General features: G+C 41.7%; 2 protein-coding genes across 6 annotated transcripts in view; one reads left to right on the top strand and one right to left on the bottom strand.

The window, feature by feature from the left end:
• CAMKMT (calmodulin-lysine N-methyltransferase) overlaps window positions 1-645 on the bottom strand; it is a 352032-nt gene extending 351387 nt beyond the window's left edge. The window contains exon 1 of the mRNA XM_039529504.1: window positions 47-645. Coding sequence (XP_039385438.1) covers window positions 47-196 — 150 coding nt within the window. The 5' untranslated portion in view covers window positions 197-645. The remainder of the gene's footprint in view (window positions 1-46) is intronic.
• PREPL (prolyl endopeptidase like) lies at window positions 635-26619 on the top strand. Of its 5 annotated transcripts, none has more exons than XM_039529498.1 (15): window positions 635-912; window positions 1438-2017; window positions 3220-3348; window positions 5997-6063; window positions 8542-8745; window positions 10425-10548; window positions 13779-13995; window positions 15562-15747; window positions 17326-17520; window positions 18249-18424; window positions 20061-20277; window positions 20818-20967; window positions 22100-22226; window positions 25020-25102; window positions 26091-26618. In XM_039529498.1, the coding sequence occupies exons 2-15, from the start codon at window positions 1808-1810 to the stop codon at window positions 26142-26144; spliced, it is 2139 nt and encodes a 712-aa protein (XP_039385432.1). In that variant the 5' UTR covers window positions 635-912; window positions 1438-1807; the 3' UTR covers window positions 26145-26618. The 5 variants fall into 5 exon arrangements, with proteins under 5 accessions (XP_039385432.1, XP_039385433.1, XP_039385436.1 ...); XM_039529499.1 differs by having other exon boundaries at window positions 828-912; window positions 1669-2017; XM_039529501.1 differs by lacking the exon at window positions 635-912 and adding an exon at window positions 1015-1377 and having other exon boundaries at window positions 1669-2017.
• The last annotated feature ends 978 nt before the right edge of the window (window positions 26620-27597 follow it).

Below are 27597 nucleotides of genomic sequence, written 5' to 3'. Positions count from 1 at the left end.
CCCTTGGGAGGAAAGGGCCTTGGGGAAATGTAAAGTAGCATTATACCTCTCTGAGCAGTTTCCACCGGGCTCTAGCGGCTCCCTGTCTCCTTCCTTTCGGACCTTCCTCAGCGTCTCCCTCTCCTTTTCCTCCTCCTGACTCACACCTAGCAACAGGAGCTGGGATGCTCCCGGGCCAGGCTGTAGCCTCAGTCATGCTGAGGCTGCTGGGAGCAGGCTAGGGGAGAGCTGAGGGAGCCCCCAGGGGCTCAAGGGGAAACAAGCCCTGAGCCACTCACTGACCCGTCCCCGCCCGGGGAGCAGCAGCCAGGGATAGACAAAAGGCGGGCTAAGCAGGTGGGGAGGAAGAGACGTGCGCTCGGCAGCCCAGAGAAAGGACTTGCCCTTACAGCTGCTGCGGCTAGACCCTCCCAGCCCAGGCTAGGGAGGCGGGACGGCGGCAGCCATCTTTGATAAGGGCAAGAAGGTTCCTGTGGAAACCGTCCTGCATGTTTCTGCCCTGACCTATACAGCACCTCACCTGGGTCGCTGTAACCTCGAGGAGCTCGGGGGTTACTACAAGGAGCACCCCGCGATAATAAAACCCATTTGTTACAGATCCACTTTTCTCTATTAAGTTACGGTTATCGAAAGGGGCAGGTGCCCGAAAGCAAACATTTCCAGGCACGAAACTGGGGTAAAATAGCAAAGAAAATGTGAATATGCCTTAAAACCAACAACCTGACGGATTAGAGTAAATCACTATCTGGCCAACGGCCCATAACCAAGATGGCGACAGAGCGCACAGCTTTTGTCGCCATCTTGACTGCTGGTCACCGCGTTTAGAGAGGTATTGGTTCGGACGCCATCTTGGCTATGGGCATGCCCGTGAATCATCTTGACTGTGGGCAGCTCAGCGTGTAGGAAAATCAGGTGAGTCTCTGGCTTCGGCGCGGAATAGAGATGCTCCTCCGTGATGTCATCACTGCGCGCCCGGTCGGGGGGCTGCGGCGGCGACCTGAGTCTCACAAGTGGCAGCAGCCGCTTCCCGCTGCCAGAGGCGGCGAGTCCCGGCGGGCGGTGGGAGCCGTTGCAGGGCCGTTTCCATTTCCAGCAGCTGCGCCGGCGGCGAGCGAGGACCCGTCTGGTCTCTGTCCGGAGCCCTGCCTCCAGCAGGCCTGGAGGGGTCTGTCGCGGCCGCCGAGCGCCTTGCCCAGCTCGCCCGGGCCGGCTGCCCGACTGGAGGCGGGGGTGGTTAGCATGTGCGCGGCGCTCGGAGACCTGCCGGGTGGGGTCAGATCTCAGAGCCGCTCCGCCTCGTGCAGGCTTGGACGTGTTTCCAAGCGGTGCGTTAAAGCCACTGGCCGGGGCTGGCGGATTGTGTCTAAATGCAGTTCGGTGAGCCTTGAAAATCTCTCACATTTTAAAAGCTCTTTGAACTTTCACACATCTGAACAGGAAAGTGTCCGGCAGGATGGCTGCGGCTGGCCCTCCCACCTCCGGGCCCGCCGAGGTCTGCCCTTCAGCCGTGTGAGCCTGCAGCCCGGGGGAGAAACACGCTGCTTAAGTGTACAAACGAATTATTTGAAAAGAGTTAGGGGAGGCAGCTTCAGGTTGCTTTTGTGTTCCCTGCCGTTCACATGGTAACTAAAGTTTACAGCATTCAGTCTGAATCTTTTGCCCCTTTAGGTTTAAAGCCTTCACTTTTGAAGAAATCCCTGCTTCAGTTTCACCCTGTTTCAGGTACCCAGTTTAATTGCACGCAACATAATTTTGGATTCTTGGAAAGTTCAGAGTGAGTAGTCAGTCAAGTCAAGATTTGGGCATCATGCATCGGACTGTGAAATCTTTTCTCCAGACTCTGAAGTTCAGTGTTGGTTACTGCAGATACTACTTTAACCATAACTGTGATCTGAGAATAGCTCTTTGCAGTCAAATAAAACCGCAAGAATTTCAGTTTACAAAGTGTTTGGGAAATTCATGGAACAACACAGACTCACCAGGGCACATTGTGCCACGGAGATTCTTTTCTTGCAAGGTATGCAGTTTAAATATAAATATAATGCCAACAACCATCATGACCCTTACATCAGCAATGACAGTCACACTGTTTCAAATGTTAAGGAAACATTTTTTTCCAAAGAGTTTGAGATAGGGATTGGGATTTCAGGTATACTCAGAGACAAATGACGTTGTTCAACTTGTCAGTATCTGTACTTATCTTTCTTGGGAGGCAGAAGAGGTAAATGGATCAGCAGGCTGGAAACAGATAAGGGGGAACACCCAGGGAACCATTTACAATGGATAAGATAATGGACAAGATAAACCTGGGACACAAGATGAGGTAAAAAGTAAATTGGGATTGGTTCCTACAAAGTGACCAAACCAATCCCAAAATGTGTGATGCAATATATAGGGAACGTAATGTGATGTATACGTGTATATAAAGGAAGGGAGTTTCTGTGTAACTTTGGGTGTATGGTATTCTTTGTACCTATGCTTGAGCCTGATCAGCTGAAGCGTAGTTTGATTGTATGCCAATAAAAAAAATCTCAGTGACCAGTTCAGAGTTGAGCTGAGTTCTTGGGAAGCAAGTAGATAAAGTCTCGGAGGCTAATAGGTGGATACGGTCTCAGAGGGTACCCCCAACATACTGTAGCTTTTTTCCTAAAATCTAAATAGCTGCCAGAAAGATAATATTAGGGTATCAGGATAAAACTGTATAAAGAATCTCCATAGTGATGAGACCAGGATTTAACCACTGCTAGCTGACACAATGTTTAACAAAACTTGTCCTTGTCTATACAGACAAGTCAGTCTGTATCCGTAATTGGATCTACTGGCAGCCCATTGAGCCTGCACAGACCTTGATCCTCCAATTAAATCTGACTGACTTTGGAGGGGAAACAGTGAAAATTATTTATCAGCGTGCATGTCTGATGCATGCAAAAAGCAGAGAACAAATTCTAATATTTTTCAATAATATAAATCTTAGGTGTTACTTGAAGTACATAGTAGGTGAAATATTTCCAGGCAGAAATTTGAGTTGTTTTACATTGACAGTGTTTATTTAAGGGTGACTTGAAAATGATTTTCAAAAAGGTGGATTTCAGCCCAGCCAATTTAAGTTAATTTTCTATTGCATAAGTGATGCAACATGACCTTGATAGGCAAGAGCATCCAACCATAACTTTGGACATTTAAAATCAGAGGTTGATTGCATTGACATATTTGTACCAGGATCTTCTGAAATCAGAGCAGGAGAACTGGAAAGTAACTTCAGCAAGATATATGGATACAGCAGAAAGACTCAAGAAGAAATTAGAAGTAATGTACAACAAGTATACATTCAGCATGAGCAGCCCAGTGGTGAGTGGCAATTTTTTTTTTAAAATGCATTATAATTTAGTACAAGTAAGAGTCAGTGAAGCTGTTCCTACTATGAAATGCCTTTACGCTACATGTTTTTGGTTAAGCTGTTTTATGTTCATAGTCCTGATTTTTAAATATTTTGATATTTATATCAGAGAGGTAGCTGTGTTAGTCTGGATCTGTAAAAAGCAACAAAGAGTCCTATGGCACCTTAAAGACTAACAGATGTATTGGAGCATAAGCTTTTGTGGGTGAATACCCACTTCATCAGACGCATTCACCCACAAAAGCTTATGCTCCAATACATCTGTTAGTCTTTAAGGTGCCACAGGACTCTTTGTTGCTTGATATTTATAAAGTATGAACAAAATAGTCTGGAGTATGCTTACGGTATCTTAGATCCAATACTAATACTTTTACCTGAACAACAGTCTTAATGCCACCACAGTCAATAGAAGCAATAATAATTAACAAATAGGATAAAATTAAACTGGCTTTTTGGCAAACAGTGTAGATTATATGATCCAAGAGAAGATTTAAATGCTTTTAGCCATTATTAAGTTTAGGGGGGGGAAATAGTAACTGAATTGTGGAGCTTTGATTCCATGCACCGATAGGATATGATAAACTGCAAGACCTTTGCTCTCTTAGACTCCAGTTCTAGAGACACTTCAGTACCATGAGTAATCTCATTGATATCAATTGGTCTACTTGCAATAGTTAAAGTTAAGCACATGCATATGTGTTTGCAGGATTGGGCCCTTAGGCCTTGAGCCTTAAACTCAATTCTGATTTTTTTAACATTAAGTAGTGAATAGTCCCATTGAACCTAAGTTGTTAGCATACTTCTTCCTATTTGTTGTTATAGCTTTTATTTACTTCAGTGAGACTATTCCTGTGCTTAATGGTACATATGTGTTTGTAGGCACAAGGATTAAGGGTCCAATCCTGCAAACAACATGTGCTTGGGTAATGAGTAATTCTGTTAAGTCAGCTGTTCGTAGGATAATGCTTTTTGCTTGTGTAGTTACCAGAGAAATGTCTTCTCCATTTGTCAGTGTCTTACAGCAGTGGTCTCCAACCTTTTTATGCACAAGATCACTTTTTGAACTTAAGATCAATGCAGGATCTACCCCTTCCCTTCCCCAAGGCTCCACTCCATTCCCCCATCTCTCCATTGCTCACTCTCCCCCCCACCCTCACTCACTTTCACCGGGATAGGGCAGGGGGTTCGGGTGCAGGAGGGGGTGCGCAGACTCTGGGCTGGGGCCAAGGGGTGCGGAGTGTGGGAGGGGGCTCCAGGCTGAGCCTGGGGCGGGGGGTTGGGGTGCAGGCTCTGGGAGGGAGTTTGGGTGCAGGTGTCATATGGTCACACTGCACCTAATCTCAGAATCCACTGGACATTTCATGAGTTTTACTTTTTATTAGTGGATTATAGATCCAAAAGTCTTCAGGGATCGTCACAAGTCAGTGTAACATTCTCAGCTGTGGGGTGTGCATTGGCTGAGCCTGGAGCAATGGGTTGAGGAGCTGGAGTGAGGGGTGCAAACTCTGGGAGGGAGTTTGGGTGCAGGAGGGAGCTCCGGGGTGGGGCAGAGTGTTGGGAAGCTGGAGGGGGGTGAGGGCTCTGGGAGGGAGTTTGGGTGCAGGAGGGAGCTCCGGGGTGGGGCAGAGTGTTGGGGAGCTGGAGGGGGGTGAGGGCTCTGGGAGGGAGTTTGGGTGCAGGAGGGGGCTGGGGTGTGTGGGCGGGGTGAAGGGTGTGGGCTCTGGGAGGGAGTTTAGATGCAGGAGGGGGCTGGAGCAGGGGATTGGGGTATGGGAGAGGGTGCGGGGGCTAGGAGGGAGCTCTGGGCTGGGGTGCAGGAGAGGGTGCGAGGTGCAGGCTTCAGCCAGGAGGCGGTTACCACCGGCGGCTCCTGGTCGGCAGCACAGTGGGGCTTAGGCAGGCTGCCTGCCTGCTGTGGCCCCATGCCTGCTGTGGCCCCATGCCCCTCCTGGGAGCAGCTGGCTGCTGGCACGGCTCTGCATGCAGCCCCTGGGAGGGAAGGGGCACCGGGTCTCTGTGCACTGCAAACACTGCCCCCATGGGGATGGTGCTGGGGTTGGAGGCAGCACGCGGAGCCGCCTCTCTCACACACACCCTTCCCCCAGGGGCCACAGAGACGTGCCTGCCGCTTCTGGGAGCGGTGTGGGGCCACAGCAGGTAGGCAGACTGCCTGAGCCGCTGCACTGCAGGACTTTTAGTTAGCGGCCTGGAGATTGCGATCAGCTGGCCGAGGCTCCAGTATCGACCAGTCAATCGCAATCGACAGGTTGGTGACCACTGTGTTATGGTAGATTGACTTAAAAAAAGAAAATCTTAGTGTGTGGGTGACTCCCTTTCATTCCTCTGAATATGACTAACAAAATCCTTCAGTGTATCAAGCACATCTTTTATATTTTGTCTTATTTATATATAAAATATTATATGTTGCTGAATTAGATTTTATTTATACATAAAACCATAGGCCTATTCATCTACTATATAACCTCAGCAGAAAACCGATTGTATGTAGTGGCTTTTAGGAAATATTTTGACCTCTAAGGTCTGACCACGATTTAATTCTGCCTATATATTGGCAACATGTCTGTTTTGTGCTTAACAGATTAGGTTTGGGGATTGTGTTTACTTTGAAGAAAATGGCTGCATATTTCGTTCAAAATCAGATGCTGGTAAGATATTTCTTGGATTCTCTGATCTTTCCGCATGCATTGACGTTTTAGGATACTTTACTAAGCTTCAAGCTTAACCATCCCTGTTACTTAATTTTTTTTAAACTTACCATTTTGAGCTATTTTTGTTTTATTTTACATAATAAAATGTTTAAGTAATAAATTTTATAAAAGTACTAAAAGCTTCAGAATCTAGAAAGGAGAATGGGACAGGAACTGGGGAGTAATGTCATATGATTACACATATTAAAGTCTCAAACTTTTTAAGGTCAGAAGGGCCCCATGCTGCAGAGGTAAGCAAAAAGGGTCTCTGCCAATCTGACCTGGGGGGGAAATTCCTTCCCAACCCCAAATATGGCTAGGGTTGCCAACTTTCTAATCACAGAAAACTGAATACCCCTACCCTGTCCCTTCTCAGAGGCTCTGCCCATGCCCTGCCCCTTCTGAGACCCTGCCCCCCACTCACTCCATCCCCCCCCTCTCTCTTCTGTTGTTCTCTCTTCCCCACCCTCACTCACTTTCACCAGCTGGGGCAGGAGGTTGGGGAGGCGAGGTTGAGGGCTCCAGCTGGGGGTGTTGGCTCTAGGGTGGGGCTAGGGATGAGGGGTTTGGGGTGCAGGAGGGGGCTCTGGGCTGGGCAAGAGAGTTTGGATGTGGGGGGGGGTGAGGGATTTGGGGAGTAGGAGGAGACTCTGGGTTGGGGGTGCAGGATCCTGGTGGCGCTTACTGCAGCTCCGAGGAAGTGACCACCAGGTCCCTGTGGCCTCTAGTCACACGGGCAGCCAGAGAGGCTCTGTGCACTGCCTTCGCACCCACAGGTGCCACCGCTCGCAGATCCCCATTGGTTGTGGTTCCCGGCCAATGGGAGCTGTGTAACCAGCACTCGGGGAGCCTCCCTGGCTGTCCATGCATCTAGGAGCCGCAGGGACCTGGCAGCCGCTTCTAGGAGCCATGTAGAGCTAGGGCAGGTAGGGAGCCTGCCTTAGCCCCAGGCCCCTGCTGCACTACCGACTGGACTTCTAATGGCCCGGTCGGCAGTGCTGGCCCGAGCCACCAGGGTCCCTTTTCAAACTGGCGTTCCGGTCGAAAACTGGACACCTGGCAACCTTAAAATACGGCTGTCGGTTGAACCCTAAGCACATCAGCCACACTCACCAGCCAGACACCTGGGAAAGAATTTTCTGTAGTAATTCAAAGCCCTCCCCATCTAGTGCTCCATCACTGGCTCTTGGGCATATTTGCTATTAGCAGTCGCAGATCAGCTGTATACCCTTGTAGACAGTCTCATCATACCATCCCCTTCATCAACTTATCAAGCTCAGTCTTAAAGCCAGTTAGGTTTTTTGCCTCCACTGTTCCCCTTGGAAGGCTGTTCCAGAACTTCACTCCTCTGACTGTTGGACACCTTTGTTTAACTCAGCGATCCCCAAGCTTGTGTGGTCGCGGACCCCCCTTACCCTGTCCATGCCCCCTGCTGGGGCCAGGAGCAGGTACATGGATGCGGACGGGGTAAAGGGGTCAAGGCTGGGTCTGCAGCTGGAGGTGGGAGTGGGAGTGGAGCCCCAGCCGGGCTGTGGTGGGGGCCGGCAGCCAGACCCGCAGCTGGGTGCAGCTCCAGTCCTCCCCAAGCCTTGGCCCTGGGCCAGGACTGGAGCCGCCCTGAGGCTGAGGGTGGGGCCAGGCACAGGACCAAGGATGCTGCTGAGGGTGGGACTGGAGCAGAGCTGGGGAGCAGGGAGAGGCTGGTGGCACTCCCTCCCCGCTCCCCGTGTAGGCTGGCCCGGGCCCTGCTGCACCCCTCCTGGACGTTCCTCCACCCCTCTTAGGGGGGCGTATCTCACAGTTTGGGGATCTCTGGTTTAACTTCAAATCTAAACTTTCTGATGGCCAGTTTATATCCATTTGTTCTTGTGTCAACATTGGCACGTAACTCCTCTCTCTCCCTGGTATTTATTTAAGTTATCAATTTACATTAGTAGCGAAAGCTATGTTGAGACTTCCATTATAAATTCTTGTTTTCACATGATCATAAATTTCTGGATTTTTTTTTCCAGTCAGCACTTTGGGTTTATACAAAACACCACTTCACTGGGGGGGGGGGGGAATAAGCAAAATTAATTCACCCATATTTTAATTCCAAAAGGGTGAAAAATATTTCTCCTCTCATTGCACACAAATACCTCAAAAGTTTGACTTTAAATTTAAACCTTCCTTCAGAAGTATAGTCTCCATTTCAGGCAAATTTACAAATCAAAAAATATTTTTAAAAATAGTAACAGCAAAATCTTTTTTGCACATGCCATTAAACTCAGTTATGATACTGTTTATTAGCATACGTTAAGACAACTGAACTATTCCGTGCTAACAAATTCCTCTTTTGGATATCATTAGCAGAATATCAAAGCAGAATATAAACTATTATGATTCATTGGGCTGGTTCTTCGATATTATTGTTGTCTGTATTCTTTTGTGTACTAGATGAAGGAGGTGTTGAGGTTTTACTCAATACTGAAGATTTTGGTTTTCATGATGCGATTATTCAGCGCATCAGAATTTCCCCAGATCAGAGGTATATGGCTACCAGCATAAAAAGCTCAAATTCTGAAGAGTCAAGCTGTATTGTTACGAAATTTGAGAAGTTACCTATGGTGGAATATATTATCCCAAATGTGTTTAGTTTTGGTAAGTAGTCTGTAAATGTAATGTGGAATATACAAAATGGGAAGATAAAATGCTCCATATAGTGCAACTTAGAATCAGTAATAATATTTTAACAAAATAAAGGACTGCCATGTTAAAATTGATATCTATTATAAAGCGCTGTTGCTGTAGCCATGTTGGTCCCAGGAGAGAGACAAGGTAGGTCAGGTAATATTTTTGTATCTATCTTGCCATATCAAGACACACACATTTTAAAAGTGCAGAAGGGTTCTCAATTGATTACAAAGATTTACAGGCTCAAAAAGTTTCTTTTATACTGCACAATTGTACATGTTTTACAATTCAAACAAAAGCAGCTTGTTTAGTAGGGTGGGCATTCCTTTGTTACACAGGGTTCCTAATCCTGCAAACATTTATGCACATGATTAACTTCATGTATGTGAATGTGCCTGTTGAGTTCAGTAGGCTTGTAAATGTGTGTAAAGTTATTCACATATGTAAACATTTGCAGGATCAGGGCCTTCATGTCTGATTTAGCAAGCGCTTGCAGCTCCAACTGAAGTCAGTGGTGCAGGTGATCAGCACCTCTGAAAGTTAGAACCCAAGCGCCAAATACATTTTTTAAATGTTGAACAACTGCAGTTCCAGTTGATTTCAGGATATGGGCCCCAATTCAAAAACCCCTAAAGTCAATTAGGAGTCCTTCAGTTGACTTCAATAGGCTTTGATTGGGGCCCCGGGGCCTTTAATTTAACTTAGGAAACTTTACTACCTCTCAGTTTTGCTAGTAAAATATACAACACAATACTGAAATGGAAGTGGAGAACTTTCTTTTCCCTTACAGCATATTAGAGCAATACAGTAGAGAGAGTGTTTTGTTACGCCATATGTATGTCCATGCTGATTGATTATTTATTATTATTATTGTTGGCCAGTATGGAGACTGGTTTTAGATGCGTTATCCTATATTCAGTGATCCTTTGGCTAGGCCTATGAACTGCAAAACTCTGGGCAAAATTTCCTAATTCACTGATCAGAATAAAGCAGATTGACAATTCAGTAGGTGTTCGTACACATGCTGTTCTAGTGCCTTGAACTGTCCACTGGCATTATTTTCTCTCATCGTGACTAGCATCTTCCGAGTGATCTGCCCAGACGATTCAATATATAAAAGGAAAAGCACAATAGGCTTGATTCTTCAGTGTCTTCTACCTTGTGTGGTCATGTACACTTGTGCAAAACATTACTTAATCAGAATGGTAGCTATTCACACCCACCTTGCACAGGTGTAAATGACTTCATGAGGTTCTGTGCAGTACAGAATTGGACCTTACATGCCTATGCAAAGTATTTTCTCCTAGTGCATAATGTGTAATAACAGACAGAAGGGAAATGCTTGATAATGTACAGCTGTGGGATGTTTCAGTGCTGACAGCAAAAACCTGGATTTCCTCTTTAAACCAAATCTGAACTATTAAAATCATGGCCAGAAAAGAAATAAGTTTTAATTTTGGAAAAAATAAATAAAACTTAATGTCACCTTTAGCTTAATTAAATTCAGATTAGATTCCCAAGATCAAACTTTTTCACAAATCTCCTCTGAAACTTGCTTTGGGATGGGCAAAATATTTGCTTTTATTTTTCCCTTCAATAGCACAAAATACTGTGGTGTAGTTCACTTGTATTTGTCTTTTTTTCAGAATGGGCTACAAATGATGTTCTGTTCTACACCAGTCAAAAGAACCTTGTATGCCATAAGGTGCTTCTGGCCACTTTCACTAACAGAAAACATGCTCAGCTAGTTTATGTGGAACAAGATCCAAGGTAATATTTCTCATCAAAACATATTAAAACTTCCCCTTATATATTTTTGTATGTGTTGAATTATTCATAATTATCATAAAATATATAAACACAATTGCTCAGAAAATCTAGAAAATGTTTTCTTCCATGCTTTGTATTAAATCATGTAAAGTCTATTTTTTCTGTTACTGATTATCAGGTGTTCTTGGAGAATGTGCTCTGTCCGATTTGTGATCGGCTTAAATTTAACTGTTCTCAGTTACCTGGTTAGTGGTTCGTAAATGTCAAGGTCAGTTTCAGGTCAAGATGTTGTTTGGTGAAAACCAAGTTGCGTTTTTTTCCTACTGTAAGTGTGTATGTTATATCTGTTAAAAAATAATGTTTGGACTAAGCTTTGGTGCTGTGGGTAGTCTATGAGTGAAGCCGTTGTGTGATCAAACTGTTGTCAACTGAATACCCTTTCAGTAACCTTTCTGGAAGCAGTGGTTTAGGAAGAAAAGCAGATTCTTTCTAATTTGACTGCAGAACTAGTTTTCCAGCCCTATAGCAAGATCTAGTCTCTCTGAGGATCTTAGCGTTATACAGTACATTGTAAATATGTTAGTAGTTTTGTCTTACTGAATTACATTCTCCGTAAAGAAATAGTTTTTTATCAGGAGCATGACTGATGCTGTACAACTGTGATGAAATAACTGAGATCCTTTTTCCAACTGCGCTTTATACATCCAATTGTATAAAACTATACAGCAGGTGGCAGAATCAAGTGGAACAAGTTGCACTGACCAGACACTTCCCCACGGGGAAATTGTTGACACAGTTCTGAAGGTCACGGTCATTACTGTAAATCAAACAGCAAGCTGAGTGTAAAGGCTCATGTTCTAGTGCAGTGCATAGCTGAACCACTTGCTTTGTGGGCGAAAGAAGTGTGAAGAATTCTCCTGTGTTACTATTATACATCAGGAAGATGTAGGTGAACAGGCGAGCTCTTGAGATTTGCAGTATAACATTTCTAAGACGCTAAAGACTTCAAGCCTTGATTAACAATAATGTAAAAAAAAAGAAAACCAGGGCCTTACACTTGTGAAAGGAATGGAACACTTTACAGCCTGACCTCCATGGAATCCTGGCAGAGTGAGTGCAGTTCTCCACTCTTGCTCAGTTGGTAGGCAATGGGTAAGCAGGGGACTTATTCTCTGCAAAGTCTAGAAGCTCTAACCACCACCACAAAGGAGGCAAAGGAATGAAGCAGAGCAGGACAGTGGGGACCTAGGGGAGAGGCAAACAGTAGTTAATTCTGGAACATTCACAGACGGTGTGGGGAAGACAACTACCATCACAGTAAAAAGGTTAAATTAAAGCCCTGAAAATGCTCTTTAAAGATTTTAATTCCTATCTGTAGGTTTTAAGACCAGAGAAAAGACCATAATTATCAGGTCTGACTGCCTGCATAACACAGGTCATAGATCCTCACCCAGTAACTTCTGCATCAAGCCCATATCTTCTGCTTGAGCTATAATATGTCGTCTTAGAAAGACATGCAGTCAATGCAGAGCTTTGAAGTGATGGAAGAATCCATCTCATCCCTTGGTAAATTGTTCCAATGGTTAATTATTTTTACTGTTAACAAATTGCAATTTACTTCTAGTCTGTATTTATCTGGTTTCAGCTTCCAACCATTGGCTGTCATTATGCCTTTAGGTGCTAGAATAAATAGCCATCTGCTATCAGAAATCTTTTTCCTATGTAGGTATTTGTAGAGAGTTATCAATTCACCTCTTAATCTTCTCTTGGATAAACTAAATACATTGAGCTTTTTATGTCTCTCACTATAAGGTGTGTTTTCTAGACTTCAAGTTATTATTGCTCTTTTCTGTACTCTTTCCAATTTTTCAAGCCCCTTTTTTGAAGCAGGCCCAGTATTCCATTAATAGTATCGGTAATACCACCTCCCTACTCTTACTTCCCCTTCTTATACATTAAAGGATCACATTAGTCCCCTTAGATATACAGTATCACACTGAGAACTCAGTTGGTTTTTTGTGATCCGGTAGTGACTGATTGGACACTGTCTAAGGTTTTGGTATAGTGCCTAATACCGTAATCTCAAAGCATCATTGTTACTGACATCCACTAGAGTGAAATTACTCCAAAACTCATTTGACATTTTTACAAACCTCTGCAGTTACGCAAGAAGAATGCAGCACATGCAAGTGAAGAGGAGGCAGTACAGCTCAGAATGTCTCACTTACAATGCCTATTCCTTCTTCCCTCAATCCCAAAGTGGATCCAATGAAGGTTATCCTAGTATTCAAATCAGAATGCCAGTCTCCTCTCCCATTCCAATCACTGCACCAGTCAGACTGAACCCACTGAAAATATTAAGCACCTCCACAACATCGCCCCATCTCAAAGGGCAGATGTTATTACTTCTAAAGTAGTTTCTAGGTCATAAACTTTTTTTTGGGGGGGAGAGGGGGGGATATTGTTCCCTCTCTGTCTTTAGTTTTGTGTTCTGCTTCCAAGATTTTTCTTTCTACTTGTTCCCCAGGAAATTTATTTTTTGTTGCTTCTGCCACACCAGATTTCGTCTAGATCCTTTTCTTTTTTATATCATTTTTTTTCATATTATCCTCATACTGTTCTTTTTAAAGAAAATTAAATTGTCATTTCTTCCTCAGTGGTCTTAAGCATCTCAGCCATTGTTGGGTTGTGTCTCATACTAGCCAGTGTTTACTTTTGATTCATTGTCTTTTTCTGAAGCAGCTGCCGTTACCCTTTGTGTCTCACTCCTCCCTATAACAAAAGGGAAGTTTTTCCTGTTTTCTCAGTGATGATTTTGGACGCTTTACCAAGCCTTTCATTTGGGCAGAAGAATTTGATGATCTTTCATAAAGGAACTTTTGTTTTGTTTTTGCATCTTTTGAGCCTGGTTAGTGGTTATACATCGATGAACTGCCAGTTGGCCTAAAACATCAAGAAAATCTGTTCTTGTCCAACTGATTTCAAAACTTGCCTCTCATCAGTGTTTCCTTGGAGGATTCCAGCATTTTTATAACTGTGCATTTTTCTGAATCTCAGGAAGGAGACAACACATCTACCACTAGAATCCAAGCTGGCTGAACTTCCCATTCCTTGCCCTAACCCCTAGATATGCTTCCTCTTGACTTAGATAGAATTACTTGATTCTAACAGAACTGAGGATTTTTTAAAATAAGAACTCCATGAGTTTAACTTCCTTTTTTTTCTTGCAGATTTTTTGTGGATATATATTGCACAAAAGACAAGCGTTTTCTCACCATCAACAGTAACAGCAAGACTAGCTCCGAAGTTTGGTTGGTTGACTGTAGCAATCCTTTTAATTCACCTATTCTCGTACAACAGAGAACTAAAGGGGTCATTTATCATGTTGAGCACAGAAATGATGAATTATACATTCTTACTACTTATGGAGAGCCTGCGGAATACAAGGTAATCTTCTGACAAACTACTAAAGCATTGTATTTGTTCAGATGCCTGCTACAAATCACATGGAAGTATGACTTTAATTAATCTGTAAGGGGTGAGAAAGTTGATTTTATTTGTGTTTGACAGCTTACTAGAGGAATTAAAAAAAAAAACTAGACATGTAGGGGACTGCATGGCTCTAAGGACTAACAACAGTATATGGAGTCTTTCATCTTTAGGAATGCTAGTTTCACTCTAGCCCATCTGGTAATGACTGAAAATTATTACTCTCTGATGGTTGTTTAGCCTATATTAAAATGTGTTGGTGGTTTCAGTCCAATTTCTAACTGACCAGCTTGTCTATTGGAAAAAATACCACCCACAGGTTAGTGATGAAGCACATTGGCTGAGCAGTGTGAGGAAGTTTGTACTGCCATTGCCCATGCTGTTGTTAGATATAAAAAAAGAATTTTAGTCTGCAGGGCATCAGTCTCTCATATTGCATCAGCACTAACCTTACTTCTACAAATGTACATTTCTACAATATGCACTAGACATTTTTAAGCATCCAATTCTATTCCCAGTCTTTAGTGCATACATTGTCCTCTTGGACACCACTTCATCTTTTTATTGACTTTCCTACTGAGCTGTTTAGAATCTCATAGAAAATACTGCAAGGTTTCTTTTAAAAGAAACACTGTGCTGCTCAGTTTCTCAGTTTTTTGATTTATAGTTTTCAGTACATAAACAGGAAGCCTTGTACTTTGTTGGAATAAACATCTAACTTGCTGCCAACATTCTGCCTGGCTGGTTTATACCATTCTTCGTTATGTACACAAGTCAGAGAAACTGAATAAGCATGTGCAGTATTCACACAACGGGCTTAAATCTATTTTGAAGGTACTTCGCATTCCTCTAAAGCATCAGTTACTAGCCATTACTGAAGGCAGAGATAGCTAGATACCAGTGTTTATACAGTTGCCTTGATGGCCCAAGCAGTTAACCAATTTTCATGACTTTGTTGGGTTGTTTTGCCTACTAGGATAAATTGATTATGCAAATCAGATTTATTTATATTTTTGCAATCCTGTTTACAAAGAAATACAGAGTCCCTAAACGCAGTAGAAACAAACAGGCAATTTCTTAGCTTGCCATTTTTACGGTCATGCCAGTGAGTTCTATGGCCCAATAAGCTGTCTCTTTGCTCCACACTCACTGCTGGTTCTCTCCCCCCCCCCCCCCCCGCCTCTCTCTCACACACTCACACACACCTGCAACCAATCAATACTCTAACTCCCCCTGAATTTTACCCTCAGTTCCAGGGAAACCTCTCAGCTCGCACATCTTACCTGCTTGGACAGTGGCTTCCTATTGTCTCAAGTTATAATCACTACATTAAGGGACATTTAATTGCTCCTTCCATTCCCATTTAGCCTGAAGGGAAGGATGGTTAGCATGCCCATCAACTTTAACCAGGTCTGTGATTGATGGCAGCCATTAACACCTTCCAGTATGACAATTCCCAAGTGTGTATGCATTATTTTTGCAACTCCTATCATTTCATTCATGTATGTTTTTCTCATTTTGTAGTTGATGAAGACTCCAGTTGGTTCCTGTGGTATGGAGAACTGGCAATTGGTTTACACGTTGAAAGAAAAGACTAAGCTAATAGACTTAGAGATGTTCAGAGATCACTGTGTGATGTTTTTGAAACACTACGGTCATCTTTATTTAAATGTGATTTCTCTTGTTTCTCATTCAGTTCAGTCTATTAAGGTATATTTTAGATTTAATTTTAAAACAATTGGTTTATTACATGAAGACATTCACATTTGACTTTTAATGTAAAAGTTGAAAATGTCAGCAACAGAGAAGCTGTGTATACTACAACAGTGACATGTCATTGTGTGTACTTTCAAGTGTGTGTTACTGTCCTCTGATCTTATATTACAGTCAGACCTGTTACCATAAGGCCAGTTTCTGATCCCCGTGATCAGGTTACGTAGTAGTCTCATTGACTTCAGTGGGCCAACTGCTGGTACTATGCAGTGAAAATTAGGGTATCAATCTGGCACACTGAGAAGAGCAAGATAGATAGCCAAAGTCAGTATATTGAAAGAGTATTCAAAAGACCAATGTGTAATGCTGACACACCCTAATAGTAAGTAATTTAGAAGAATTATGTTTATTACAATGATTGATACAAATAAATATTGCCTACTTTTCCTAGTTCTTAGATGCCAAATTTTCATTATGACTTTGATCTTTTTCCTTTTAACTCCTATCTCATCAAAATACTTTAATTTCTGCAGATAAACAAGTCAACCACAGGATTTAAAATTGTTTTTGTATTTATTCAAAAATACAAATCGGAAGAATTCTTAACTTTGTTGAATAAGTTACTAATGTTGTATTCTACAATCCTCCTTCCTAATGGTATTCCTATAGGTAAATATAGTACACTCCCAGCACAGTTGCTGAGACTGTTGCTTTTTTAAATGATCTTGTTCAGTTGAATCAATTGTTCAGAGAAGGGACTGCAATTTCTCTGTAAAACTTTGACTTTTAGTGACAATTTCTGAAGCCTCTATCAACCTGCTAACCAGAATTCCTTAAAGAAAGTAAGTTGTGGTCCAGCTGGGGGCTTGACACAGGACCCTGCTGCTCTCAAAGAATGAATCTTGATTCCTTTCATTTTTAGTAGAGTTAAAAATCTTAAACATAATAGCAGTGAGTTTCTGAGTGTAGATGTGCCAAGAAAAGGTTTTGTTCTTCACAGTGGCTAGCACTGGGAACAAAGTTAGAGGCAGGGGCCTTAAGTGGCTGAGCACTACTGAGTCAACTTACGGCACTGGAGTAATAACTGACATTGACTTGGCTGTATTACAAATTGAACAAGAAGTGGTAGATCAGAGGGGAAATGAGATAAGGAAATTTGTTTAAAAATACAGTAGAATACAAGGTAATCCATAAAGAGAGAGTATTTTGATTATATTTTTTTAAAATCTTGCTAATACAGTATTCCCATTTTCAAACAGTCTTGAATATGGCTGTATTTATTTTGTCCTCTATATGAAAAACTTTGGAATTAGGTTTTATATTCCATTTTACATCATTGTTGAACCTCATTAGGTAGCTGTAGAAAAAGATTGGCTAAAGTCTTACATTAAAATGTTTAATGAAACAGTGTCAGCAAGTGTATAAGACATGGAGCTTGTGTTAAATACAAACTGAGGTAGTTAAGCATTATGTCCAAATCTTTTCATTTGAGAGGATGCAATGGACATAATTGTAAAAGCAGTAAAAGGTTTCACTTTAAATTTTTGGTATTATTAACAATCTTCATTTTTTCAGTTACCTGCATGGGCCTGTGCATTTGAGTCAGAACCCCATCCTGAGTACAATGCCAGCACTTGCTATTTTCAGCTCTCCTCCCCAGTACAACCCCCTAAACGTTTTGCATATAAATTAGTGGAAAATCATCTCGTTGAGCAGGAGGCACCAATTACAATTAATTGCCATACTGTACGGCTAGAAGCTAAGAGCCAGGTAAGATTTTCAGCCATTTCCCCTCCCCACTACCTTCCCCACACACTCTACCCTCTCTGTAGAAACTGTTTGTGGAAGGGACTCAGGAATAAATACCATAAAGAACTTCTGGTGCCATATTTACTAGAACAGTAGGTGTTTTCTCCAGCGCTATAGAAAAAAAGATCAGGAAAAGGTAGTGTTAATGTTTTTTCCGGATTTGGTGTACCTTGGAGCTGGTATGCTATAGTTAAGAGGATGTAGTTGAACATGACCTGATAAAGACATAATACTAATACAATTGTATGACATACAAAAAAAAAAAGCCAAAATGATGTACAGCATACATCAGTCAAGAAGGAAAAAAAGTTAACATCCTTCTGGAGTTTAAAAAGGTTGAGATGTTAAGTTAATAACAAGTTTGCTGCTACAGTAAGTGCTAAACTATTCAGTTCATAATACATATTGATGGTGTTATAAGGGGGATGGAAGAGCTGGGTACTTTGATACTTTAAAAACACCTCAGGTGTTGCACTTAAATGAATTTTATACTCTGCATCAGTAAACCAGCCCAGCAGAGGTTCAGTCTCTCACTTTATTTTTCAAGAGTGCTTTGTACAATGTAAGTGGGGAAAAAAATTACTGTAATCAAAAACACACATTTAAAACAAATAATTGAAGTTTTCATTGCCATGTGTCATTGTGAACTCTGAAACATCCTTTAATGTAAAATACTCCTTCATTTCCAGGATGAAATTTTGGTGCCAATTACAGTTTTTTATAATACAAATTCTAAAGAGCTACACAGGAAACCACTTCTGGTTCATGTATATGGAGCTTACGGCATAGATTTGAACATGAGCTTTAAAGCTGAGAAGCTGATGCTAATTGAAGATGGTTGGATATTAGCATATTGCCATGTTAGGTAAGTTGTAGTTATATAATGTAATAAAGATTTTTATTTGTAGGGCACATGGTCAATTTTTTTGAGACTCATCTGGACTGCTAGGAAGAGCTTTTTCATTTTGCTGTCTTGTACTGTAGCATTTCCATCTCTCCATAAAATTATAGGTATCCTTTTTGGTAATTAAGTGATTCAATTACAACTCAAATACCCTAAAGAAAATAAGGTTAAATTCACAAGATCTATGCACAGTGCTTGAGTGTCTCTACTTATGGTTGTATTTGATTTTTCAGCTTAGCCCTGACAGTATCTGACTTCTCGAATACACACACACCATTTTCTGTAAAGTCGCATCTTGTCCTTGCTCAAAAACATAATTTCTGCTATTATGTTCACGGTGTAAGGATTTACCATCCCCCTCTTATTCCCAGGCCAGTAGCATGTTCATGTTTGATCTGTATCTGTTGAAAAGCATTTGCCTTTTAAAAACAGTATCCAAGCCTGTAACCTATTTCTTGTCTCTTTTTTGGCTAACTCCTCTCTGCTTTCTGTTCAGCTACAGTCCTATTGCAGTCACACTTTTACCACAGCGTACAGTCTCTTTCCAGCTTTCATTTGGTTCTAAAAAATTCATTCGTCTGATCAAAGATACAGGAAAACTCCATTATTTCTCAGTTATGTTCTTTAACAGGGAAAAAATGTTGCTTAAATGAGATGAAATATTATTGCTCATGAGGCTAGTTCAACTATAAAATCATCTTCGGAGTCCACGGTTACATTTATATTCTGATATTGCTCAATGGAAAACATGTTCTTTTTCTATTAGCATCTTATGACTTAGCCAAGTCTTACTTGTTTTACAATGATAACATTACAGATGAAGAATTCTGGCAATTTATTCAGTTGTGATTTTGTTCTAAATTGAAGGATGCCGTAAGGTAATTTAGATCCAAATTACTGGTTTGTGAAAAATATTTGTGACGTTTCATATGATTAACAATATATTAATGAAGTATTATTTTAAAAAAATTTAATTAAACTTTCCCTTGAAGTGTTTGCAACCGCACATTGTAGCGCTGTGCAAGTGTACATGAACCAGAAAGTGAAACTGATTGGCCTAGTGTGCTAACTCAAACTGAATGAAAGGCAACACCTCAATGAATGTAATGGGTGAAAAATAAACTGATTTAATTTTTCATTGTTTAATTGATTAGTAACACACAGATGGAAAAATATATTTTTCCTGAGTTTCCCTTTATTATTTATAAGTGTGTGTATAAATAATTTTAGAGTGATATTATCTACTTTGGTAACTTAAAATATTGATCTACTGTGACAACAACCGAGGCAGACCTTCCCTCAAGGTCCTTCTCTGATGACTTTATGGAATATTCACACTAAGCAGATTGGTGCATATGCAGTTCTAGAGACAGTGCACACATACTAGGTTGGGTTTTTTTAAAGTTTCACCAGAGTTCATGGGTTTTTCCCCCCTGCATTTTGCCATGAAGAAGTGAGTAGGTGTTTGTATGATAGAAAGGAAGGGAAGGTTAGTTATGGATACTAAAAACATTTTGTACTACCACAGATGATGATGTCTTAATATTTGAAACATAAGTTCTGTGACATTTGTGACTTGAATTGTTTTAAATTTCAGGGGTGGCGGAGAGTTAGGCCTGAGTTGGCATAAAGATGGATGTATGCATAATAAACTCAAAGGTCTCCACGACCTCAAGGCTTGTATAATGCTCTTGCATGAACTAGGATTTTCTCAGCCAAAGTATACAGCGCTAACAGGTAGCAGTGCAGGAGGAGTTCTTGCAGGAGCTCTGTGCAATGCTGATCCTGACCTCATCAGAGCTGTAGTTTTACAGGTGAGATGACAGATTTCTAATGGAATAGGAGGTTAAAACTACATTGTTTATTTTATCTTCTCTAATTTCAGAATTGGTCAACAATTTCTTACTCAGTGAAAGATTGTTCAAGGAAGGGGGCAATGTTGCAATTTCATTATATGAGGGAGCAGACAGGCATTCTTTACCCTGAAGAGCTAAGACTAGGGAAGGCTATAGAAAAGAGTTGTCATAGTGAAGGAGAGAGGAGATGGAAGTATGGCTAAGGATTTCAGCATAGGTAGAATCGAGGTGCTTATACATTCACAGCATAGAATAAATAATTATTTGGAAACACACTTTTGCTGATGCTCACTGCTAACCTGAAGAACAAGCTCACATGATAAGAGGATTAAAGGAGTATTTCCATTGACTTCATTGGGTGTTGGGTCAGGCTGTAAATTTGTGCCTTCACAGACATTTAGTGGATTCTAGTAGAGTAGACTAGACGTGAAGGTCTAGTGTCCTCTTTTGTTAACTGTATCTTAAGTTTGTGAAACCATCTTTTTGTTTTGTTTTTAGGCCCCTTTCCTAGATGTTCTAAATACAATGTTGGACACTGATCTCCCACTGACAATTGAAGAACAGGAAGAATGGGGAAATCCATTAGCAGATGAAAAGTACATGGAATATATTAAAAGTTACTGCCCTTATCATAATATTAAGCCACAGGTACTAAAGAGTAATTAAACCATTCTGCTTTTTCTTAATACAATGTATAGTACCACACAGAATAAATAAGTAAAACATTTAATCATGAAAATGCAGAGTTGGATTTTCTAAAGATTCATTCTTTAGGGCCTTAGGAACATAGAGCTTTAAAAAAGCTCTGAGATTGTGAACTGTGTGTTCTTAAAAGATAAATCCTGATTGAATATGAAGAAGCCATCTTTGGCTAGTTAGTTCAGGAATAATCTATATTGCTTTGTAGTGCACAAAATCATAAGTAGCTGCTGAAATTAATTGAACACCTCCCCTTAGACAATCAATCTCAAAAGTTTTATTGCTGGTATACTATAAAGTATTAGATTATTCCTATTATACAACAAACCACAGCATGAAAAAATATTGCTTCTGCCGTTGTGAGGATTTTTAAATAGTTTTCCTGACTGACTAGGGAATTGTCACTGTGGCAGAGGAGTAATGTCACTAGACACATGGTGCAAGTAAGTGTTTCAGTGTCATTTCTGAATGGCTAATTCATTCTCTCTGAACTGTGATTGGTTACTAATGCTGTACAACTTCCCTAATGATAGTCTTCTGAGTATGTGAACTCTTACTATATCTAGTTTGATGCAAAGTTTGACTCTTTTTATCTGTAAATTAAGATCACAGCCAGAAATAAATTTAATTGTAAGTAAAATTGCTTATTTGTAAGCTGATAAGTGACTAGAGCTCCTTTTGCATCAGTCCTACATGGGTGAGGCAGTCCCCAGGAAGTGTGGAGTAGCTCCAGTAACTCTCAGCAGAGGGATTTTGTTAGGAGGGGAGAGGCATGGTCAGAGTATTCTGCGGTTCGGTTATCACTTCTTGCCAGATGGTCCCTTGAGGATAAATCTGGCAGTTTTCAGACCAAACCAATTTTCAAGTTAAAATTATAGGGATGCTAATGTAGGGCTTTATAAAAAGAAGCTGGCTGCAGTGCTAAATATAGAAGATATCTTTTCTCCATCATTGTCAACTGTAACAAGCCTTCAAGTACTGTAATAGTATAGGAATTCAAAATGGAACTCTTCAGGTTGTTCACATTTTAGGAAGTGAAAATGTTAATAACTGTCCCCCCCCCCCCCCATCTCTCTTTTAGGCTTATCCTTCAGTTTTAATCACAGCATATGAAAATGATCAACGAATACCACTGATAGGATTATTAAGATACGTTCATAAACTTAGAAAAGCAGAAAGGGATCATGCTAGAAGCATGAATAAGAAAGGTAATGTGGAAGTGTCTTTTATATACGTTGTTAAATAAGCACACACAAAAGTCACATAATTATCCATCAATCATGAGACATGTAAGAGTGGAAGGGACCTTAATAGGTCGTCTTGTTCAGTCCACTGCACTGAGGCAGCCCCCAGCCCTGACAGGTGTTCATCTGACCTGTTCTTAAAAACCTCTAATGACAGGGATTTCACAGCCTCCCTAGATAATTTGTTCCATTAGGCATGTGTGTACTATATAAAGCACAATATCGAAAGGTTGGAAGCAATTCAGGGTACCTATAACCTTCAGAAATTAGTCTACCCATATTTATTGTAGGGTGTGGCAGAGCTCCGACTGTGTCCCTGGGGGTCCCACGCTTCTAGGCGGTTTATGCTAGCCTCAGTGGCTCACTACGACTGTTAGGGGGCTTATTCTTTCACCCTCTCACTTCCCTGGTCCTTCTCGCATGAACAGAGAGCAACAATACCCGAAGTCCAAAGGCGCAAACAATTCAATGTTTATTGGGGTGAACTTCCAGCAAGCATGATTCCAGTTTCCTTCCTTAGTATCCCCCTTTCCAGCTCTGACACCACAGAGCCTTGCCTGTGTCCCTGTTTCTGTTCCCATCCCCTGTTCCCATTCCCCCTTTAGCAAAACATGATCCCAATTCCCCCATCCCCAGTCCCTGTTCCCATCCGCCGCCCCCCCACCCCTCAATTGACTGCAGTCTATATAGTAAAACTTGAGTTCTGCTTAGCTATACCTTAACCAATCATTTTACTGAAATTTAACTAACCAATCTTAACATATTGTAACATGGTTATTTAACCAATTATATCCCACCACCTTAATTGGTTTATACCCAACAAAATTAATTATACAGCAGACAAACAATTACAGAACCAGACAGAGACCATGCAAATAAACATACAAAACAATACAGAAGTGAGGATTTCACAACTACATCTACACAGACATAAGGGTTTTCCAGCTGTGTCTATTGATAAGTGAGTTCTTGCCAGACAGGATGCTATCAAACTAAGTTTCCTTTTACATCTTATAGGCGCTTCCCTTTCTCTGGAGGTGATAGATCAGATTGCCTTATTTCAGTGTGACTAGTTGGGAATGTGAGGATGTGACCTTACATTTCCCAGTTTATGGCTGGCCTCCGCTGCTTAGCTGAAGAACCAGGCCTCAGACTGTCACAGTAAGAGAAGGCCATTACATACAGTGTTTTTTTGATTTTCTATTATACCTCTATAACTAACTAAGTGATAAGAATACACCTAAATTCCTGAAGTGTAGGCCTTTACAGACAGGCCTGAATATGTATATCCTAACACTGACCCTCCACATAGCCCTTCTCTCTCTAGGGCCAGGGTTACAGTCCACTGAGCCCTTTTCATCATAAGCCAGCAAGGAGGTTGGTGAGAGAACTCCCACAGTCTCTGTTGTCCCTAGGGCTTATTTCAGAACAGTTTAGCCTCCTGTCCTGCCAGGGGCCTGACTTCCCCTCCCAGGAGATGTTTCTGTAGTGGCAAGTTGGGGGGAACCTGAGTTCTGGCCCAGGGACCCTAATGGTAACAGCTGTTGGCAGCTGACCTTTCACTGCCAGAGTTGCTACATTTCCCTGGGCCACTTCCCTACAGCTCTCCTGCTTCTCCCTTCTTCACCCTTACCTTAGGGCTTGAGGGTGTCTTCATTAACCAGCCCTTCAGCTGCACTTCCTGTCCTCTGGCTCTTCTCAGCCTGAGTGGAGTGAGCCCTTTTATAGTATCAAAAGGTCGTTAATTAGAGTCAGGTGTTCACATTACCTTAATGGACTCACCTGACTCTTTGCAGGTTAATTGGAGTCAGGTGTTCTCATTAGGCTGGAGCAGCCCCTGGTCTGGTCAGTCAGGGAACAGAAAACTGCTAATCCAGTGGCCAGTATATCTGCCTTCTACTAGTTTGTTGTACCCAACTGGCCTGGGTCTATCACAGTGGGTTAAGCAGCCTACTTGTAATGATATGGGTAGGGCTAAAGCTTTTAGTACTCACTCTCCAGAATCTTAAAAGGCACTCATCAATTTGGGATCCAAAATTTGCCTTAAAATAGTCAAGCTAATGGGTGCTAAATAATTATTTAAAAAAATTAAATTAATAATCCACTTAATCTATCATTCAATTGCTGTGAATTTTAAAGCCCTTTATTATTCAGAGCCTGCACAAACCTACTATTTCCCTGTTCATTCTGAAGTTATAGACATGCTATTCCTGGAGATACAATGACATGACTGTTAAAGCACAGAAGTTGTGTATTGTTGATAGAAGTTATCACCAGCCAAGAACTTTCTTTCAGTAACAGATGCTAAAATTATTTTTTAGTACAACAGAATCCAACTAATCTGTACTAATGAGGGGAAGAGGCCCTCTTTCACAGTTTTAGCTCTTGAATTAGCTGTTCCTGTCAGCTGGGAGCCTAGCTGCAGGGAATAAGTAAAGATGGCAGCTGCTCCTGCCTTGCTCATGAAGAAAAAAATCCATCCTTCTGAAAAGAATGGAGACACAATTGTGTATATATACTTCCTGAGATATGTAATCATCAGAAACCATTTAATGCAAATAGTTCATCCACCAACCTATTACATGTGGTTTAATGTCATACAATTCAGGGTTTTTTTTTTTCAATTTTCTTGCTTGTAGAAGTACACAAACATCTTGTCCAGGATACTGGTAATATCATCCCTCTCCATATAATACACACAGCTCCACCTTTCTGTGTTCATTCAACAGTGACCGACGTTAAATGTTTTTGTTTCAGGAAACCTGATACCTAATATCATCTTAAATGTTCAGGCAGGAGGCAGTCATTGTGCTCCATTGTGGGAGGACTCATTAAATGAGGTATGATTCCTCTATTGTACATTTTTATAGTTAGGACAAAAACAAATCTATAATGAAGTGTATACTAACACTATGATGTCATCGTTTTGTGTATTATTTAATACACATTGGAGCTAACAAACAAGAACCACTGGCCTGGGAGTTAGAATGCTCAGCTGCTGTTCCTGGCTTCCTGTGTGTGTGACCATTGACAAGTCACTTAACCTCATTGTGCCTCAGCTTACCCATCTTTTAAATGGGGTACTTAACTACGGAACTTTGTAAAGTGCTTTGATACCTTTGGATGAACAGCTCTAAATAGTGCAAAGTATTGGTACAGTAATAGCGAAAGCTTTACACCATCCAATTGCAAAGGCTTCAAATGTTCTGATTAAATTGCCTTTCATTTGCTCTCATCAGCCTTCTTGGTTGAGAAAATCACCAATGTGTTTCTGCAGCTTTAAATTTTGCAAGTTTGGTTTATACTGTGGGTGGCAAATTGTCTTTTAGAAATTCCAGATTTTCATGGCCCCAGCTGCATCCCCTGCCAAACCATGGAAGCAGCTGGGGAGGGGGATGTAGCCCCTGGCAAAAGCCATGTGGCTTGGGTGCACGACCCCAACCCCTGCCAAGCCTGGGACTGGGGCTGTAGGATTTTTTTTTTAAACTCCTAAGCTTCCTACAAATAGCATTATAGTTTAAGCAAATCAACTCTGAAAGCACCTGGTGACACCTCCTTCACTGTTACTGCTGTCCCATGCCCAATAACATTTTCTTCCTGGGAAGCTTTTCAGATCCCAGTGGCTGCTTTTTTTCTAAAGAAAATTGAGCAGGAAAATCTCTGTTTACATTTCAGATTGCTGCAGGGTGGTATTTAGTGGCACCAGTGGCTATCACGGTGAATAATGTAAGAAGGGGCCAGATAAAGGGTGGGAAGGTTTGACAGAAATCTAAAGATTTTTTAGGATAAGTCCTCTGATTTTTTTTAACTAAATTTTCATTGTTTTAGGTTACAAGCCACCTTGCTTTTCTCTACAAAGAATTTGGACTTGAGAGAGAATAACTTGAAGTGGTTTATTTAACATGCACAGTTATTTCAGAATTTGTTGAAAGATTTAAAAACTGTGTATATACACTTTAGACTTCTGAAAAAGCCATATCACATACCTGTAAATTTAAAAAATGAGCACTCATTCTCCAAAGGAACCAGCTGTAATAGATCCCTAGATATGGGTCCCTGCTTCTGGTGCATAACCAGACCAGGAGCTCATAAAGGGGGAGTTGTGAGAGCTACTGGCTTACATATACATACCAGGTGGTAAATTCCTTCCCTGCTACATTGGAGGAGCAGCGTCTCCAGCCACCAGTTCCTTGTGCAAACAAAAAATATGAAGGAATACGAACATCCATCCCAAATCTACAGCGGAGGGTGGATCCCTTACAAATTCAATCTTCATAGAAGAATTATGACTAAGGCTAAGATTTTATCATGGTTATTTTTAGTAAAAGTCACTGACAGGTCATGGGCAATAAACAAAAATTCACAGAGCCCGTGACCTGTCGGTGACTTTTACTACTAATAATTGGGGGGGGGAGGGTGTTAGAGGGGGGGGAATGACTGACAGGCCAAGCCCCCATTCCAGAGCTGGCTGCAGCTGTGGGACAGGGAAGCATGGCCCCAGCTGCATCCCCTGCCAAACCCTGGCAGCAGCTGGGGAGGGGGATGCAGCCCCTGGCAAAAGCCATGGGGCTTGGGTGCACAACCCCAACCCCTGCCAAGCCTGGGACTGGGGCTGTAGGGTCCTGGTTCCAGCCAGCCCCAGTTGCAGGGCAGGGGTGCACAGTCCTGCCTCCTCATCCTGAAGCCCTAGAAGTCCGGGAGGTCTGGTAAAATCACAGAATCCATGACTGCCATGACCTCTGTGACTAAATCGTAGCTTTAATTATGACATGTTCAGTAAGTAAATTTCTCTTCCAGCTGATACTAAACACTTGTTTGTTACATATTTACCTTGATCATCTCTCAATTTTCTCTTTCCTCTAAATGTATTGTTTTAAAACTGACCTGATGACTTATTTGCTTCTAACTATTTCAGACAATTCAGTGCCCATTACACAAATAGGAAACTTGCAGAACAAGTACTATGGAGTGTAAACTGCCAAAGGATTTGCGGCTACGTTGTGGCAGTCAGATACAGCCCACAATACGGGTACACAGAGCATAGGTACAATACTCAAGCAGGAAATCCTAAGAGCTTTATACCTTAGGCACAATGCCTCTAGGAGCTCTATAGGCATATGGTTAGTGTTCTACCCTTGCACAAATACTTATCTGAGTGCACCAGCCCCAGGGAGGCTTTACAGGGGAGGCTCCTTACCCTTCCTGGTACCTGTTCAAATCCCTCTGGAAGCTCCTAGCCTCTGTGGTTGTTGGTTAATTGGTTGCCCTTTTAAGGTAAGCACCTTCTGCCCATTGCTCACACACCAATAAAAGAGGCCAGACAATTAAGCCACAT

Source organism: Mauremys reevesii, linkage group 3 (genome assembly GCF_016161935.1).
Source record: "Mauremys reevesii isolate NIE-2019 linkage group 3, ASM1616193v1, whole genome shotgun sequence".
In the NCBI taxonomy this organism is placed as follows: domain Eukaryota; kingdom Metazoa; phylum Chordata; order Testudines; family Geoemydidae; genus Mauremys; species Mauremys reevesii.
This window is presented reverse-complemented; position numbering and strand designations above follow the sequence as displayed.